Source organism: Harpia harpyja, chromosome 10, assembly GCF_026419915.1.
Source record: "Harpia harpyja isolate bHarHar1 chromosome 10, bHarHar1 primary haplotype, whole genome shotgun sequence".
NCBI lineage: Eukaryota > Metazoa > Chordata > Aves > Accipitriformes > Accipitridae > Harpia > Harpia harpyja.
In genome coordinates this window covers 30,537,188-30,551,116 of record NC_068949.1, presented here as the reverse complement: position 1 = coordinate 30,551,116, position 13,929 = coordinate 30,537,188, and the positions used below count along the sequence as shown (strand labels likewise).

The 13,929-nt window shown below is 67.7% G+C and overlaps 3 protein-coding genes across 4 annotated transcripts; all 3 read left to right on the top strand.

Annotated features, from left to right (window-relative positions):
• The first annotated feature begins 210 nt into the window (after positions 1-210).
• On the top strand, positions 211-5,625 carry UBTD1 (ubiquitin domain containing 1). The gene is made up of 3 exons (XM_052798609.1): positions 211-438; positions 4,360-4,587; positions 4,818-5,625. The coding sequence occupies exons 1-3, from the start codon at positions 372-374 to the stop codon at positions 5,201-5,203; spliced, it is 681 nt and encodes a 226-aa protein (XP_052654569.1). The 5' UTR covers positions 211-371; the 3' UTR covers positions 5,204-5,625.
• A 431-nt stretch (positions 5,626-6,056) lies between these two features.
• On the top strand, positions 6,057-9,575 carry ANKRD2 (ankyrin repeat domain 2). The gene is made up of 9 exons (XM_052798608.1): positions 6,057-7,085; positions 7,434-7,547; positions 7,629-7,790; positions 7,980-8,087; positions 8,244-8,342; positions 8,575-8,673; positions 8,811-8,909; positions 9,198-9,296; positions 9,385-9,575. Exons 1-9 carry the CDS (start codon positions 7,014-7,016, stop codon positions 9,487-9,489), a joined length of 957 nt encoding a protein of 318 aa, XP_052654568.1. The 5' UTR covers positions 6,057-7,013; the 3' UTR covers positions 9,490-9,575.
• A 774-nt stretch (positions 9,576-10,349) lies between these two features.
• On the top strand, positions 10,350-13,900 carry HOGA1 (4-hydroxy-2-oxoglutarate aldolase 1). Of its 2 annotated transcripts, XM_052800015.1 has the most exons (7): positions 10,352-10,659; positions 11,748-11,876; positions 11,953-12,080; positions 12,194-12,328; positions 12,500-12,596; positions 12,767-12,900; positions 13,474-13,900. In XM_052800015.1, the coding sequence occupies exons 1-7, from the start codon at positions 10,431-10,433 to the stop codon at positions 13,621-13,623; spliced, it is 1,002 nt and encodes a 333-aa protein (XP_052655975.1). In that variant the 5' UTR covers positions 10,352-10,430; the 3' UTR covers positions 13,624-13,900. The 2 variants fall into 2 exon arrangements, with proteins under 2 accessions (XP_052655976.1, XP_052655975.1); XM_052800016.1 differs by lacking the exon at positions 12,767-12,900 and having other exon boundaries at positions 10,350-10,659.
• Positions 13,901-13,929: the final 29 nt, after the last annotated feature.

The following is a 13,929-nucleotide window of genomic DNA, read 5'->3' as shown; positions in this document are numbered from 1 at the left end:
CAGCGCACGCGCGCGGCGGGAGCATCCCTCGCCTCACCCCTCGCCCCCCCCCCCCCCGCCACACTTCGCCCCCGGGAGGGGGGGGGTAACGGCGGGGCCGCGAGGGGGCGGGGCCAGCGGGGCGGGGCGGACAAACCCGCTGCGGGAGCGGGCGCGCGCACGTGGGCGGTGCCGGTGGCGGTGCCGGTGCGGGCGGTCACATGCGCACCTGGGGGGGCGGGGCGCGGCGCGGCGCGGGGTGTCTCCGGCGGCGGGGCGGCCCCGGCGCTCAGAGCCGGGCGGCGCGGCTGAACGGCGCTGGGCCCCGCGGTCGGGCGCAGCGCGGAGCCGGCTCGGCCCCATGCCGAGCGCCGCCGCCGCTGAGCCCCGCCATGGGCGGCTGCGTGGGGCGGCAGCGCCGGGAGCGGCCCGCCGCCGGGAACCCCCGCAAGCGAGCAGGTGAGCGGGGCCGGGCCCGCCAGGGCCGTCCCGCCCGGGCACTCCCCGGAATCGCGGGCACCGGGCGGGGTTCCGGTGTACCTTTGCGGTGGGCACCGGAGGGGCGCAGTCCGTGGGCGCGGGGCTGTCCCATGCACATCCCCGGGAGCCGTTCTGTGCTCTCGGGGGTCCCCGGGCACCGGTGGTTCCGATCCGGTGCGCGGCCCCGGGAGCTGGCAGGCACCGCGGCTCCCGTCCTGGCGCCCCGGGGGGGTTGCGGGGTCAGGGCCGGGGTGCACGGCGCGTCCTGCCCAGCCCTGCCGGTCCCCGGCTCCTCCCGAGGAGGGGGTGTCCGGGGGGGCTGCAGGGTTGGGGGGTGCCCCCGGTTTGGGCTCGGCAGTGTCCCCCGGCACGCCGCGTCCTGCAAACCGCTGGGTCCCTGCCCGGGGTCGGTGCCGCCTGTACACCGGGCTGCTGCCGACGGGCGCAACGCCGTTCCCACTCCCCTGGGGCTTCGGGAGGTACGGGGGACCCGGCCGCGGAGCGGGTAGGGAGCGGCGGGGGCGGGGAGGCTGGTGCAGCCCCGCGGCTCCCGGGAGTTACCGGCAGCCCAATGCCCGGGTGACACGAGGCACCTCCCCGGGATGCTGCCCTGGAGGGTCCCGGAGACCACGGGGATGGGCACGGCTACCGGCCGGCGGAGGGGACGTGGGGCCGGCGGGGTGAATCACCCCTGCCTTCCCCTCGCCCGCCTCCCTGGCCAGTGCGATCGCAGCCGGTAATTACCGTGTTTATGGCAAAACGGTGGTAGGCGGCGGGAGAGGAGGAGCAGGAAGCGTGTGCCCGGGGACGGGGCGCCCCGGCCCTTGCCCGCTGCTGGGATGCGGGAGGGAGGGAGGTTTTCCCGTGGGATGGTGCCCGCCGCTCTGGCAACGTGTGCAGGGTGCCGTGGCTGCCCGGTCTGGCTGTGCCCACTGCTTGTGGGGAGCCGTCCCCACCGTGTGGAGCTCCGGGGATGCCCTGCTGGCTCAGGTTAGGGTGATGGCCCCCCATGGGGCTGGCAGCCCTGCTCCCCTTGGGGCTGCGGCCCCCCACCTCGGCACGCTCTGGCCTGCAGGGGTGCAGGTGCCTTCCTGTGGGTGTCAGTCCTGGGGTCCCAGGCCGAGTGATCGCTCGGCTCGGTGGGGGTCTAGGGCCATTGCCCCGGAACTCGGGGCTGCTGTGGCTGGGGGGGTCGGATCCCAATGTCTGGATCCGTGTGCTCCCCCCCTGTGCCAGGCAACAGCCGGCTGCAGAGCCTCTGTCTCCATCACCGCTACTCACTCCCTGCCAGGCTCTCCTGGGATGGGTCACGGTCGCCTCCTGATACCCCTGTGCCCCAGGCAGCTGCTGTCACTTTCTTGCAGCATGTCGCTTCCCAGGGGAGTGAGGCTGTCCCCAGTGCTGGGGTGCCCAGGCTGGCTTCTGCCTCCACTTGTGTGATGCCACCAGCCCATGGGAGATGCTCAGCAGGTGGTGGAGGATGAAGGAAGGCTGCAGCTGCCCTCACCTGCAGCACGGGGACACTGCCCTGGGCTGGCGGGTCCCAGCACGTGAGGACCTGCCATAGGTGGGGAGGGGTGCTCTGCCTGCCCTCCTCTGCTGCCACGGGGGCCCTGCTAAAGCAGCCCACCCGGCTCCTGCCCTGGCTGGGCCTCGCTGTGACCCCCTGCAGAGGGGTCCTGCCAGGGCTCCCTGCAGCAGGTCACAGCGTCGTCCCTGGGGTGGCCAGGTTGCCGCAGCAGGAGGAGCAGGGGATGCTGGTGGCACGCAGCATCCCAACCCTGCCTGGCCCAGGAGGGGACCAGGCAGCGCTGCTGGAAGCGGTGTCGTGTGCCATCTGGCTGGCAACTCCTCTGGAGCTAAGCTGGCCTCCAGGACCCGCCGGCTGGGGCTGCCTGGCTCTCCCCAGGGCTCTAGCCAGGCAGGGAGTGAGCCCCGGGGCAAGGGAGCCTCCAGGGCACAGCCTCTTGCCTGGGGGTCCCCGAACTGGGGCACTGCGGTGGGGGGGGGTTGAGCCGCAGGCAGGGCGCTGCAGGCACAGGGCAGGAGGCAGGCAGGCAGGCTGCCAGCCAGATCCTGTTGGCTCGAGTCCGAGCACAGCGAGCAGCCGGACCTGTCCGGTGGTGCTGCCGCCACAGAGAAGTTGCACAAGGGGCCAGGAATAGAGCAGCAGGAGGTGATTAGAGGCTGCGGGGCCCAGCTGGGCAGCAGCAATAAATAGGGACTTAAGCCCCTGCCTACCTGGACAATGCTGCGGGGCACGCCTGCCCGCATGGGGCAGCCGCAACCTGTCCCCACTCCCTGCCACGGCTGGGCCCCGTGGCTCCGATCCTGCTGCCTCCCCTGGGCCAGCCTCTTCCCTTTGCCACGAGCAGAGCTGGGAGGATGGTGCCAGCCAGGAGTCCTGCTGTGCATGACGGTCCCAGCTCTGAGGATGCATGCCAGCCTGGTGGCCACAGATAGCGTGGAGATGTGGTCCTGGCCGTGTCCTTCAGGCTGGCCGTGGCCACCGCTCCGCCACCCTCCTGGGGCAGGTGCTGCCTCCGACCTTGCTCTGTCCTGCGGTGCTGCAAATCCCTCCTGCCCGGCACCGTGACTGCTGAATCGGCAGCGCTGGCTGCAGCCGACTGCCCTCGCTCCTCTGGGGATGTGGGTGCAGGCAGGCTGCTGCCCATCAGGGATGCTCTGTGTCCAGCCCTGGGGTAGCTGAGTTCCTGTGCCCCATGGGGACTCCCGGGGTGGGTGCCATGTGTAATGTCCAGCTTTGGGCTGGGCCTTGCTGGGAAAGCGGGTGCTGTGCTGGTTCCAGTGGCCTCGGATGGGGTGGGAAAGGGTTAGTATAAAAAAGGTCATGTAGTACCTTGTGTCACCGCACACTTGCTCAGGAAAAGCTGCCTGGGGAACGTGGCTCAGCCCACAGCTGGCAGTGGTGGCTGTCCCCAGCAGTTGGGGTGTGTGGCATCGCCTTGCCTGTTAGGCTGCTGTGTGGGCACAGGCATCCTTCCTGCCCGGCTGGGGCTCCACATCCCCCGTGTCCCGTCCCTGCAGGAAGGGTGCTTGCTGGCTGACCCAGGGAGAGGGGTGGCAGGAAGGAGCTGTTGTCACTCATTGTCCCCAGCTCAGCTGGGAGTGACAACAGCTCCTTCCTGCCCCACGTTTCCGTCCCAGCTGTGGGGCCGATGGAATGGGGCTGTTCCCACGGGGCTGCAGCCTAGTGTAGGGAGGGCAGAGCGGTATGGGGGTGGCCCAGACCCCTGGGCACTGCTGGCTGCTGGGCATCCTGGGGGCTGTTTCATGGAGAGCCTGCTCAGTTTGACCCATTGCTGGGGATGCTGTGGGCTGGCAGCCCCCCACCCCAGCAATGCCCTCTGCCCCCCTGATGCCTTGGACGCTGTCTGCCTGCTGTCTTGCCCACAGCTGCTCCCTCCATCTCGGGGTGGGCAGAAAGGACAGTGAAGTCCTGCCCCCCTGCCACCAGCGCTGCAGCTCAGCCCCTGTAATCCCCTTCCCGCTCCGACTCACCAGCTTATTTCCTGGCTAATTCCCTAAGCTATAAATACTGCTCTGCCCCAAAGGGCCCCGAGGCCCTGCAGCCACCCCATGGGGCAGGGGCTGGTCCCTCTAGCATGGGTGCAAAAGCCCTTGTCCCTCCTGGGGACAAAGGATGTCACTTGATGGGGGCAGCAGCTATGTGGCCAGTGGGATCTTGGGTAGGGCTAGCTTTAGCCGAGTTCCCCCTGGCTGTGCTGGGGACTGTCCTGTGCTGGGCAGGGCGATCCCTCGGACACCACTGTGCATGGTGCCAGGGGTCCCCAGGAACCTGTGGGGATGGGGAGGTGAGGGGTTTGGGGCCCAAGGGAGAGCCCCATCCCTTGGCTGAGCATCCCCTCCCCTCCCCAGGCCGCAACGAGCCCCTGAAGAAGGAGCGTCCCAAATGGAAGAGCGACTACCCCATGACAGACGGGCAGCTGCGCAGCAAGCGGGATGAGTTTTGGGACACGGCACCTGCCTTCGAGGGCCGCAAGGAGATCTGGGATGCCCTGAAGGCAGCTGCCTATGCCGTGGAGGCCAACGACCACAGCCTGGCCCAGGCCATCCTCGATGGAGCCAGCATCACCCTGCCCCACGGTGAGGGACGGCACCGGGGGTGTGGGTGGGGTGGGTGCTGAGTGCCACATATCTGGGCACATGGGGGTCCCGAGGTTGGAGAGGAAAGGGGTTCCCAGCTGCCATCCACGCAGCTCAGCCCAACCAAAGGGGGCAACGCAGGCTCTACCCCACTGCCTGGGGTGGCCCTGTCCCCATTTGGGTGGTCCATGGGGGTGACCACCCACAGCATCTCACCCTGCCGTCCCCAGGGTCCCTGACAGAGTGCTACGATGAGCTGGGCAACCGGTACCAGCTGCCTGTCTACTGCCTGGCACCTCCCGTCAACCTGATTCTGGAGCGGAGTGAGGAGGAGATGGCGGAGCCAGCCGAGCCCCTGCCCAATGCCCGGCGGGAGTTCGCCCTCAAGGTGCGGCTCTCCACTGGCAAGGACCTGCGGCTCAGCGCCAGCATGGGTGACACCATCGGGCAGCTGAAGAAGCAGCTGCAGGTGCAGGAGGGCATTGACCTGGCCTGGCAGCGCTGGTTCTTCTCGGGCAAGCTGCTCACTGACCGCACACGGCTGCAGGAGACCAAGATCCAGAAGGATTTTGTTGTGCAAGTGATCGTCAACCAGCCCCTGCCGCCCAGGAACTGAGCCACCCCCGCACTGGTTGCGGGGAGAGGGCGAGGAGCTGGGGGGGCAGCAGCACCTCTGGGGATGCCCCGTGCCACGTCCCAGCCCTGCCGGAGCCGGGGCAGCCCCTGCTCACCCCCAAGGCTGCCCTCCACCTGGGTGACCCCCCCAGGAGGGTCTGCATGGGGCTGTGCCGCTGCAGTGGCCCCTCTTGGCTGGGGACACAGGCACGCGCTGCGTTTGCTGCAGGAGGTTCAAGACCAAATGTCTCTGGGGCGGTTGGCACAGCCAGGGCCCCAGTGCTGGGCTGTGCTGGTGGGGAGAGGCCATGACCTGCTGCGGTCCGGCTCCCCATGGCCAGGAGGCCCCAGGGTGCTGGGCTGGGTGGAGATGTCTCCCCTCTGTACATAGTCTGTATTTATCAATAAAGCCTTTTCATCCTTCCTCTGTGCATGGGGTAGGTTGGGGAGCTGTCACCCACAGCCACGGGAGGTCCCTGTGCCTGTCTTGCATCTGCTCTCATGTCAGGATGGGCACAGGGTGGTCAGGGAGAGCCCAGGTGCCCCAGCTCTGTTCCCCAGTGCCACCCCATCCCACCAGCCCCAGCCCTTTGCCTGCCTGGACCCTTCCTCAGCACTGCTGGCATCATCCCATTACCATCCTGGCTGCTTGCTAGTGTGGGACCACTGCATCCCTTTCCTGGTGCTTCCCCTCTGGAGGTTTCAGCCTGTGTCTGCCCTGGGGCCAGGCAGGACAGTCCATGGAGGGGGACGGTCCCGGGGCCACCTTTGTGGCCACTGTTGCCTGTCCCAGTGAAAATGGTGCCTTTCCACAGCCAGAGGCTGTGGCACCCATGGGACAGGGCACTCAAGGGTGGCCCTCGGAACTGCCCAGGAGGGTGACAATGGCATGTCCCCATCTGTCCTTCTGCCAGGTCCTGTGCTGGGGGCTGGTGCCCAGCGCATTAACTGTCCCGGCACAGGGCAGCACTGGCCTCATCTTACAAAGGGGGAGAGCAAAGCCTGGGGGGGGGCTGAACAATGTTCTTGCTGCCGGGAATAGCTGCCGGCTCTGCCTGCCGGCCCCACGTGAGGCCAGCCCCACTGCCAGGCTGCCCGTGCATGGCAGGGGAGGTCGGGCAGCCACCGGGAACCCTGGCAGGACTGCTCGGGACGCTCCGCACCTGAGGTCATCCTCCAAAGCGGCTCAGAGGGACTGTGGCTTCTAGCATCACGTGCTGCCTGCTGCTGGCCGAGAGGTTTGGGGAGGCCCCATCGCCTCCCTTTGGGATGGGCAGCAACCCCCTCCCCGGGTGCCAGGGAGCCTTGGGCGATGCCGGTGGGTGCTGTAGCATCTAGTTGCATGGGAATGGGGTGATGGGAGCTGTGGGGAGCATCATGGCTGCCCAGGGTGGGTGGTACAGGCACAGGACCCATGGAGTGACCCTGGACCATGTCCCTGCTCTGCTGAGCCTCTCTGGACGAGCTGCTGCGGGCTGTGTACACCCCAGCTCCCCACGCCCAGCACGGGGGTCCTGGGCAGCCCGTGGGGGGGGGGGGCAGTGGGTCTCTTTAAGAGGGTGCGGGGCTGTGGAGGTGAGCCAGGGCCACCAGAAAGCAGGAGGGTGAGCTCATGGCAAAGCTGCCCCAGTCATGTGGAGCAGCCACAGCTGTTAGTGCCCTTGGGCCACGGGACGGAGGGGCTGGCGGCATAAAGCCCCGCGGCCAGCGGAGTCGCCGGCAGCGCCGGGAGCCAGGGCTGGGCGCTCCCTGCCCGTGGTGGTGAGGAGGAGAGGCTGCATCCTGTGCAGGGCTGTGCACCACAGGCAGACATGGAGCTGGAAGTGCAACGAGCCAAGGAGCTCATCGAGCAGAAGCTGGCGGAGGAGGAGGAGGAGGAGAAGGTGGGTCCATAGGGCAGGGGGACCTGCCCAGGCTGCGGCAGAGACCTGCCTTGCGCTGTGTCCATCCTTAGGGACTCGGATGTGAGGAGGCTCGCACCAACCCTGCCATCCCAGGGGATGCAGCAAGGTGGCCAAGGGCTCTCAGGGGCATCAGGTTCCCAACCTGAAAGTTCTTGCCCATGGGTCAGAGTCAAGCAGCAGGCAGGTGCCCAGCTTGCCAAGTAGGGCAGGTGGGCAAGCGCAAGCCCAAGGGCTGCCCAGAGCCACCTCCACCAGCGGGCTGGGGACGGAGGTGGTGGGGCTGCTCCATGCCCGGCTGGGACCATGCAGCCCCCCGTCCCCATGCAGCGACTCAAAGAGGATGGCGCATGGGAGCCGCCGGCCGTGGAGCGGATGAACACACCCGAGCTGGAGGAGGAGAAACGCCGTGGCCCCAGGAACCGGGGACTCGAGGCCGTCAAGGTGAGGGGAGTCGGGGCGTGGGGGGGCCGGGGGGTGGCTGGGCACAGAGAAGGCAAACAGGGCGCTGTGTGTCCCCCCCAGGGCCAGGAGCGGGTGCGGAAGAGCTCAGTGGACCTGCGGCGGGAGATCATTGACGTGGGGAGCATCCAACGCCTCATCGAGCTCCGCAAGCAGCGCCGGCAGCGCAGGGAGGAACGGGCAGCCACCCCTGAGCCCCCCCCACCGCCAGAGCCCCTGGAGATTGTATGTCTGGGGGGGTCCCAGGGTGTGGGAGAGGGGCTGCTGGGACAGGGGCTGGAGCCCCCACAGGCCAGCCCCTGGCTCACCCTGCCAGCTGGGGACCTCCCTGGGGAAGCAGGGCAGGGGGCCCCCGTGTTGTCCCCTCTCCTGCACCCCTGCGATGCCCCAGCCCTGAGCCCGTCCCGCCGGCAGGAGGGTCCTGTGGAGCCGGAGACCTTCCTGCGAGCCGCCGTCCAGGGCAAGATGCGTGTCATCGAGAAGTTTCTGGCAGACGGTGGCTCCCCTGACACATGTGATGAGGTAGCGTCCCCCACGGCCGCTGGCCACTACCCACCTATGCCCTGCTGCCATGCCCCGCTGGCAGGGGCTGGGACCCCCGGGACAGGGCTGGGGTACACCCAGGCTGGGCCAGGGGTGGCTGGATCCATCCGCCAATGTGGTCACTCATCCCCCCAGTTCCACCGCACGGCCCTGCACCGTTCCTCACTGGAGGGACACACAGACATCCTGCAGAAGCTGCTGGACAGCGGGGCCACTGTTGACTTCAGGGACCGGGTGAGGCCGGATCCTGCCCCCAGCTCCATGCTGGTCTGAGCCTCTGGGCATGGCGCAGCTGGAGCAACAGCAGGGTTGGGGTCCCCAGAGCAGGGCAGTGCTGTCCACACCTCCAAGGTGGCTGCTGGCAGGGCTCTGCCAGTTCCGCCAGGGCACAGGGACCAGCTGGGGTGGTGGGGGACAGACACGGGGTGGGAGTGTCCCCTGCCATGACGTGGCCCTGTGTGCCCAGCTGGACTGCACCGCCATGCACTGGGCCTGCCGGGGCGGGCACCTGGACGCCGTCAAGCTGCTGCAGGACCACGGGGCAGACCTCAGCCTGAAGGACAAGGTGTGCAGGGCAGAGCCTGGGGGCACAGGGCTGTGCCAGGGGCATGGGCATGCCCCGGGGGTCCAGGGCTGGCCCTGTGTTGGGTTAGCAGGGGTGGGTGCTGATGCCCTCTGATGTCTGTCTCCTTCCCCGTCAAGCTGCTCAGCACCCCCCTCCACGTGGCCACCCGGACTGGGCACCCTGACATTGTGGAGCACCTCATCCACTGTGGGGTGGACATCAACTCCCCAGACAGGGTGAGTGCTGTGGCTGCACAGCCAGTACTGGGGGGAAACACTGATCCCCCCTCCTTTGGCTGACTCCTCCAAGGGCTCCCAGCACCTGCAGCAGGGCACGTCCGGATACACACGCATCCCTGCCCCAGGGCGCTGGCAGCCACAGCCAGAGCTGGGGCAGGCACCGTCCCCCTTGTCCTCGTGGGGAGGTGGGTGTGCGGGGAGCCAGGGAGCAGTGCCGGGGACTGGCAGGGGGTCCCTGTCCCTGGAACTGGACCACGATCCCCAGCCAGGCTGCGTCTCTTGCAGGAAGGCGACACGGCGCTGCATGACGCCACACGGCTGAGCCGCTACAAGATCATCAAAATGCTGCTCCTGCACGGGGCCGACATGATGGCCAAGAACCAGGTGGGCGGAGGGGCCGGCACCAGGGCCATTTGCTGCCCCACCATGTCACGCCGCCCTGGCCCCAGCCTCTCTCTGCCCGCTCTTGCAGGCTGGCAAGACCCCGACAGACCTGGTGCAGCAGTGGCAGGCGGACACGCGCCAGGCACTGGAGACCAAGGAGCAGCCGCAGGGGGAGACGGAGGTCCCCGCGTGACAGTGCCGGGCAGGGACCAGGGACTGGGCTCGGCTCCAAGGAGCAGGATCCAGCTGAGACTTGTCCATGTCAATAAAAGCCAGCAAAGAGCAGTGTTCAGCTCCAGGGGGCTGTGGGGCTGGGCAGCCTGTGCCAGGGGCGATGGGGCTGAGGAAGCTGGGTTATCCAGGGAACTGGGTTATCGGGCAGCATGGACGTGCCCTGCCTCCTAGCACATGGACTAAAGTGTCAGTGACACCATGGGGACATGACACAAGTGGTTCAATGGTGGGAGTCCTCGCTGCGGGATGCCCTGGTTGATCGCAGTGCTTCAAAGTCCCACCTGGGCAAGCTCAGGGCAGAAAACTACATCGAGGGCAGCTCAACCCAGGTCCGCACTGTGCTGGCGGCTGGGGTCGCGCTGCAGAGCAGCAGTCATACCCCTGCCGGGCAGCCACTTTGCAGGGCTGGATGGCTGCTTGTTCTCCTGCCTTCTCCACTGAAGCCATCCCCGGGGGGATACGGTGGCCCCTTTGCAGGCTGGGTCACTTCTGCTGAGTGCAGTGCTCATTGCTCCTTACCCTGAAATGCTCCCACTCACCTGTTTACAGGAGACCCTACACCAACACCCAGAGCAGGCAAACCCTGCCCACAGCCTTGGGACTCCCTGCAATGCCTGCTCCCTCCCTGGCCCTGCAGCGCGGCCCCGTAGGTGGCAGAGGGATGGCTGCCAGGGCTGGCAAGCAGAAGGGAAAGCACAGCTGGGGTGGTCGGGGCTCACCCGGAGGGGTGCTGAGCTCCTGCAGCCAGCTCCTGGAGGAGGGGAGAGCATTCTGAGCTCACCTGGTACAACCCCCCACATCGTCCACCCAGCCGGGTTGCGGGTCCCTCACGTGCCCCGTCAAACATTAACAGCCCCTCGGCAGGGCAGGCGGCACGGCCGGCGGCAGCACCCAGCCACCATGGCGCTCAGCACCCGCCTCGTCTCACCCCTCCGGCCTGCCCTGGCAGCTCTGTGCCGGGCAGCCCCTGGGCAGCGCCGGGGGCTCAGCACCCAGCCGGGACCAGTGCACACACTGAACCTCAGGGGCATATTCCCACCCCTCACCACCCCCTTCTCAGCCACACAGGAGGTGGACTATGCCCGGCTGGAGGGAAACTTGTGCGGCTATGCCAGCATCCCCTTCCGAGGTAAGTGCTGCCTACCGCCCCACTCCATGCAGGCTCCTGCCACATCCCTGCCCACCGCAGGGGCTGTGCAGCAGCGGGCAGACAGCCTGCCAGCTTCCCAAGGGTGCTCAGCCTCCAGCTGGACTTTGCTCTGGGACTGGCAGCCCCTCGCGTGACCCACCTGGGGCCCTTTGCACGGCAAGTGCCCAGGCACATGCATGTGTCCTTGCACACCCCTGCCACACTCCAGTGCGTGCTTGCATGCACAATCCACACATGTGCAGGCTTGCACACATCCTCCACATGTAGCTGCAGACTTGCACCTACCCTCTGCGCACCCGTGCACACTCACACAGATTCAGCGCCACGAGATGCATATCTGTTGATTGCCCAGGATGGATTGGATAGGAGGAGAGGGGCTGCAGGAAGAGGCTGGGGGTCACAGTGATGTGCCCTGGGGTCTCCCCTCTTCTGACCAGGCTGTGAGTTCAGGGCTCTGGGGACCAGGACAGGAGAGAGCACACTGTGGGCTGCAGAGCCCTGTCTGGGTGCCCAGGGGCAAGGAAGGGAGAGAGGATGATGGGGACACCCAACCCTCCTGGCATCCTGGAGCCCTGGATGCGGCGGCAGAGCCTGGCAGTGCTGGGCTGGAGCTGGCCTGCCTGTGCCCTTAGTGCTGGCAGGGTCCCAGGGAAGGGGTCTGTGTGCCCCAGCCGGGGACAGGGCGGCACAGCCTGGCTGCAGGCACCAATAAATGCCTCGCTAGCAGTGCTGTGTGGGGCAGTTTCTGGGGTCGGAGGTGTGCAGGGTGTGTTCAGCACACACGGTGCATGCACGGCACACATAAGGGTGCCTGGGTAAGGGATGGCACTGCCGGTGCTCAGTGTGGTGCAGGTGGGCACTGCCATCTGGGGGGCACATACCCCACATGTGCCCTTTGCAGGGGAGCCCAGGGCTTTGCGGGGCACCTGCGGGAGCCTCCTGGCCCGAGAGGCACTTGGGTGCCTGGTGTCCACCTCAGAGTGGGGTGTGGAGAGGGCAGGATCGGCCACCCTGTGGGCACCCTCCTCCTGTGCCAGAGCCCTGCCCTCCCCATGCTTGTGTTTCAGGGCTGGTGGTGCTGGGCTCCAATGGGGAGTACCCCTACCTGGCACTCCGCGAGCGGCTGGAGCTGGTGAGCTGCATGCGCCGGGCTCTGCCCAGGGACCGCCTGCTGCTGGCCGGCTCGGGCTGCGAATGTGAGTGCCTGCACGGGCAGTGAGGGGGCCATGTGTCACCCCCGGGGCACCCCTCACCCTTCTGCCTCCTCCCCAGCCACCCAGGCCACCATCGAGCTGACGGTCAGCATGGCAGAGGCGGGGGCTGATGTGGCGCTGGTCGTGACGCCCTGCTACTACCGGGGTGCCATGACCAGTGCTGCCCTGGTGCAGCACTACACAGAGGTGAGCCATGCCTGGTGCCCGCTGGCAGCCCCAGCTGGGGCAGCAGGATGGGGAGCGTGTCCCGCATGTCTCTGACCCACCCCAGCTGCTGAGCTCTGCCTGGCTGCCCGCAGGTTGCTGACGCATCCCCCATCCCTGTGGTGCTCTACAGCGTCCCCGCCAACACCGGCCTGGACCTGCCCCTGGAGGCTGTCCTCACCCTGGCTCAGCACCCCAACATCCTTGGGATCAAGGACAGCGGTGGGGACGTGAGTGGGGCAGGGCTTTCCCTGGGCTAGCTGCCACCAAACCTGGCCCCAAGCTGGGAATGGGGAGCTGGGGCTTGCAGCCCTTCCCCAGACCCCAGGGGTGCCAGCAGGAGCCCTGCAGCAGGGGGACGGGGTGATGCCTGCCCCAGAGCACAGCATGTCTCTCCCCAGATCACTCGCATGGGGCTGATGGTTCACAAGACACGGCAGGAGGATTTCCAGGTGCTGGCGGGATCAGCCGGCTTCCTGCTGGCGAGCTATGCCCTGGGTAGGTGCTGCTGTCCCTGCCCGCCCAGGGGCACAGGGTGCTGCCCTGGGGGCACCGGAGGGGACTGGCAGCCGGGCAGGGGGAGGCAGGTGAGGGGCGGCGATGCCCAGGAGGTGCTGGCAGGGTACGGCATGCTGAGCTGGCTGCCAACGTGCCCTGGTGTCCCCCAGGTGCCTCTGGGGGGGTCTGTGCCCTTGCCAACGTCCTGGGGGCCCCGCTGTGCCAGCTGGATGGCCTGTGCCGTGAGGGGCGCTGGCAGGAGGCCCGTGACCTGCAGCACCGGCTCATCGAGCCCAACCTGGCGGTGAGCAGGCAGCACCCCCCGGGATGCTGAGGGGTGGGGGTGCTGGGCCATGGCAGAGCCAGGGGGTGGCAAAGGATGGAGGTCTCTGAGGCTGCGGGGGGTGGAGTGGTGGTCCAGGGGGAATAGGATGGCACAGCAACCAGCCAGCAAGCCAAGCAGGGCTGGGGTGGGAAATGCCAGCCCTACTGTGCCAGGAACAGTGTGTCCACTGGCAGCGGGCACCTGCCTGACCCCCTGCAGGAGCCTTGCTGCCTATTTATAGGCAGTGATGGGAGGAAGAGCTGCTCCTACCCAGGCCCCCCAGCCCACCGTGGGGTGGCTTGTCCCTGCTGCAAAAAGCCCACCATGCCACAGGGATGCTCCCCTGCGTGGCCATGCTCTGCCCCCCACCCCACGGTGGGTACTTCATGGGGGCGCTGAAGCCACCCTGCACGCTGCTCAGCCTTGCAGCCCCACATGGGGGAGGGTAGGAGTGATGGCGAGCGAGGAGCAGGGTCAGCAGGAGCTGGGCCCATGAAGCACGTCGCCCTGTCCCATGGGAGCCGGCAAGCCCCCGCGCCTCTTCTCCCACAGGTCACCCGCCGGTTTGGGATCCCGGGACTGAAGAAGGCCATGGAGTGGTTCGGCTACTATGGGGGTCCCTGCCGTGCACCCCTGGCCCCGCTGAGCTCCCCCCAGGTTGAGGAGCTGAGGAGCATCTTCAGTGCCAATGGCTGGTTGTGAGGGTTCCCCCCCGCCCCTTCCCGCACTGGGAAGGCGTGGGAGCCAGGGACCCCGGGAGCTGGGGCTGTGGTGGGGACACTGGGACGTGGAAAGGAGAAAGCCACCCATCTCACTCCTTCCTGCTGGACAGGGCTGCCCTGGGCAGAGTGGGTATGGGGGACACCCAGCACCCCCTGGCCACCCTTGCATCCCTGCCAGCCCCTGGGGTCCCACCGTCCCTGCCTGGGAAGGGATGGATCCCTGTGCCATGAGCTGGGAATAAACCTGCTGCCCCCGCTCTGTCTGCAGTCCTGCCTGCGCAAGCAG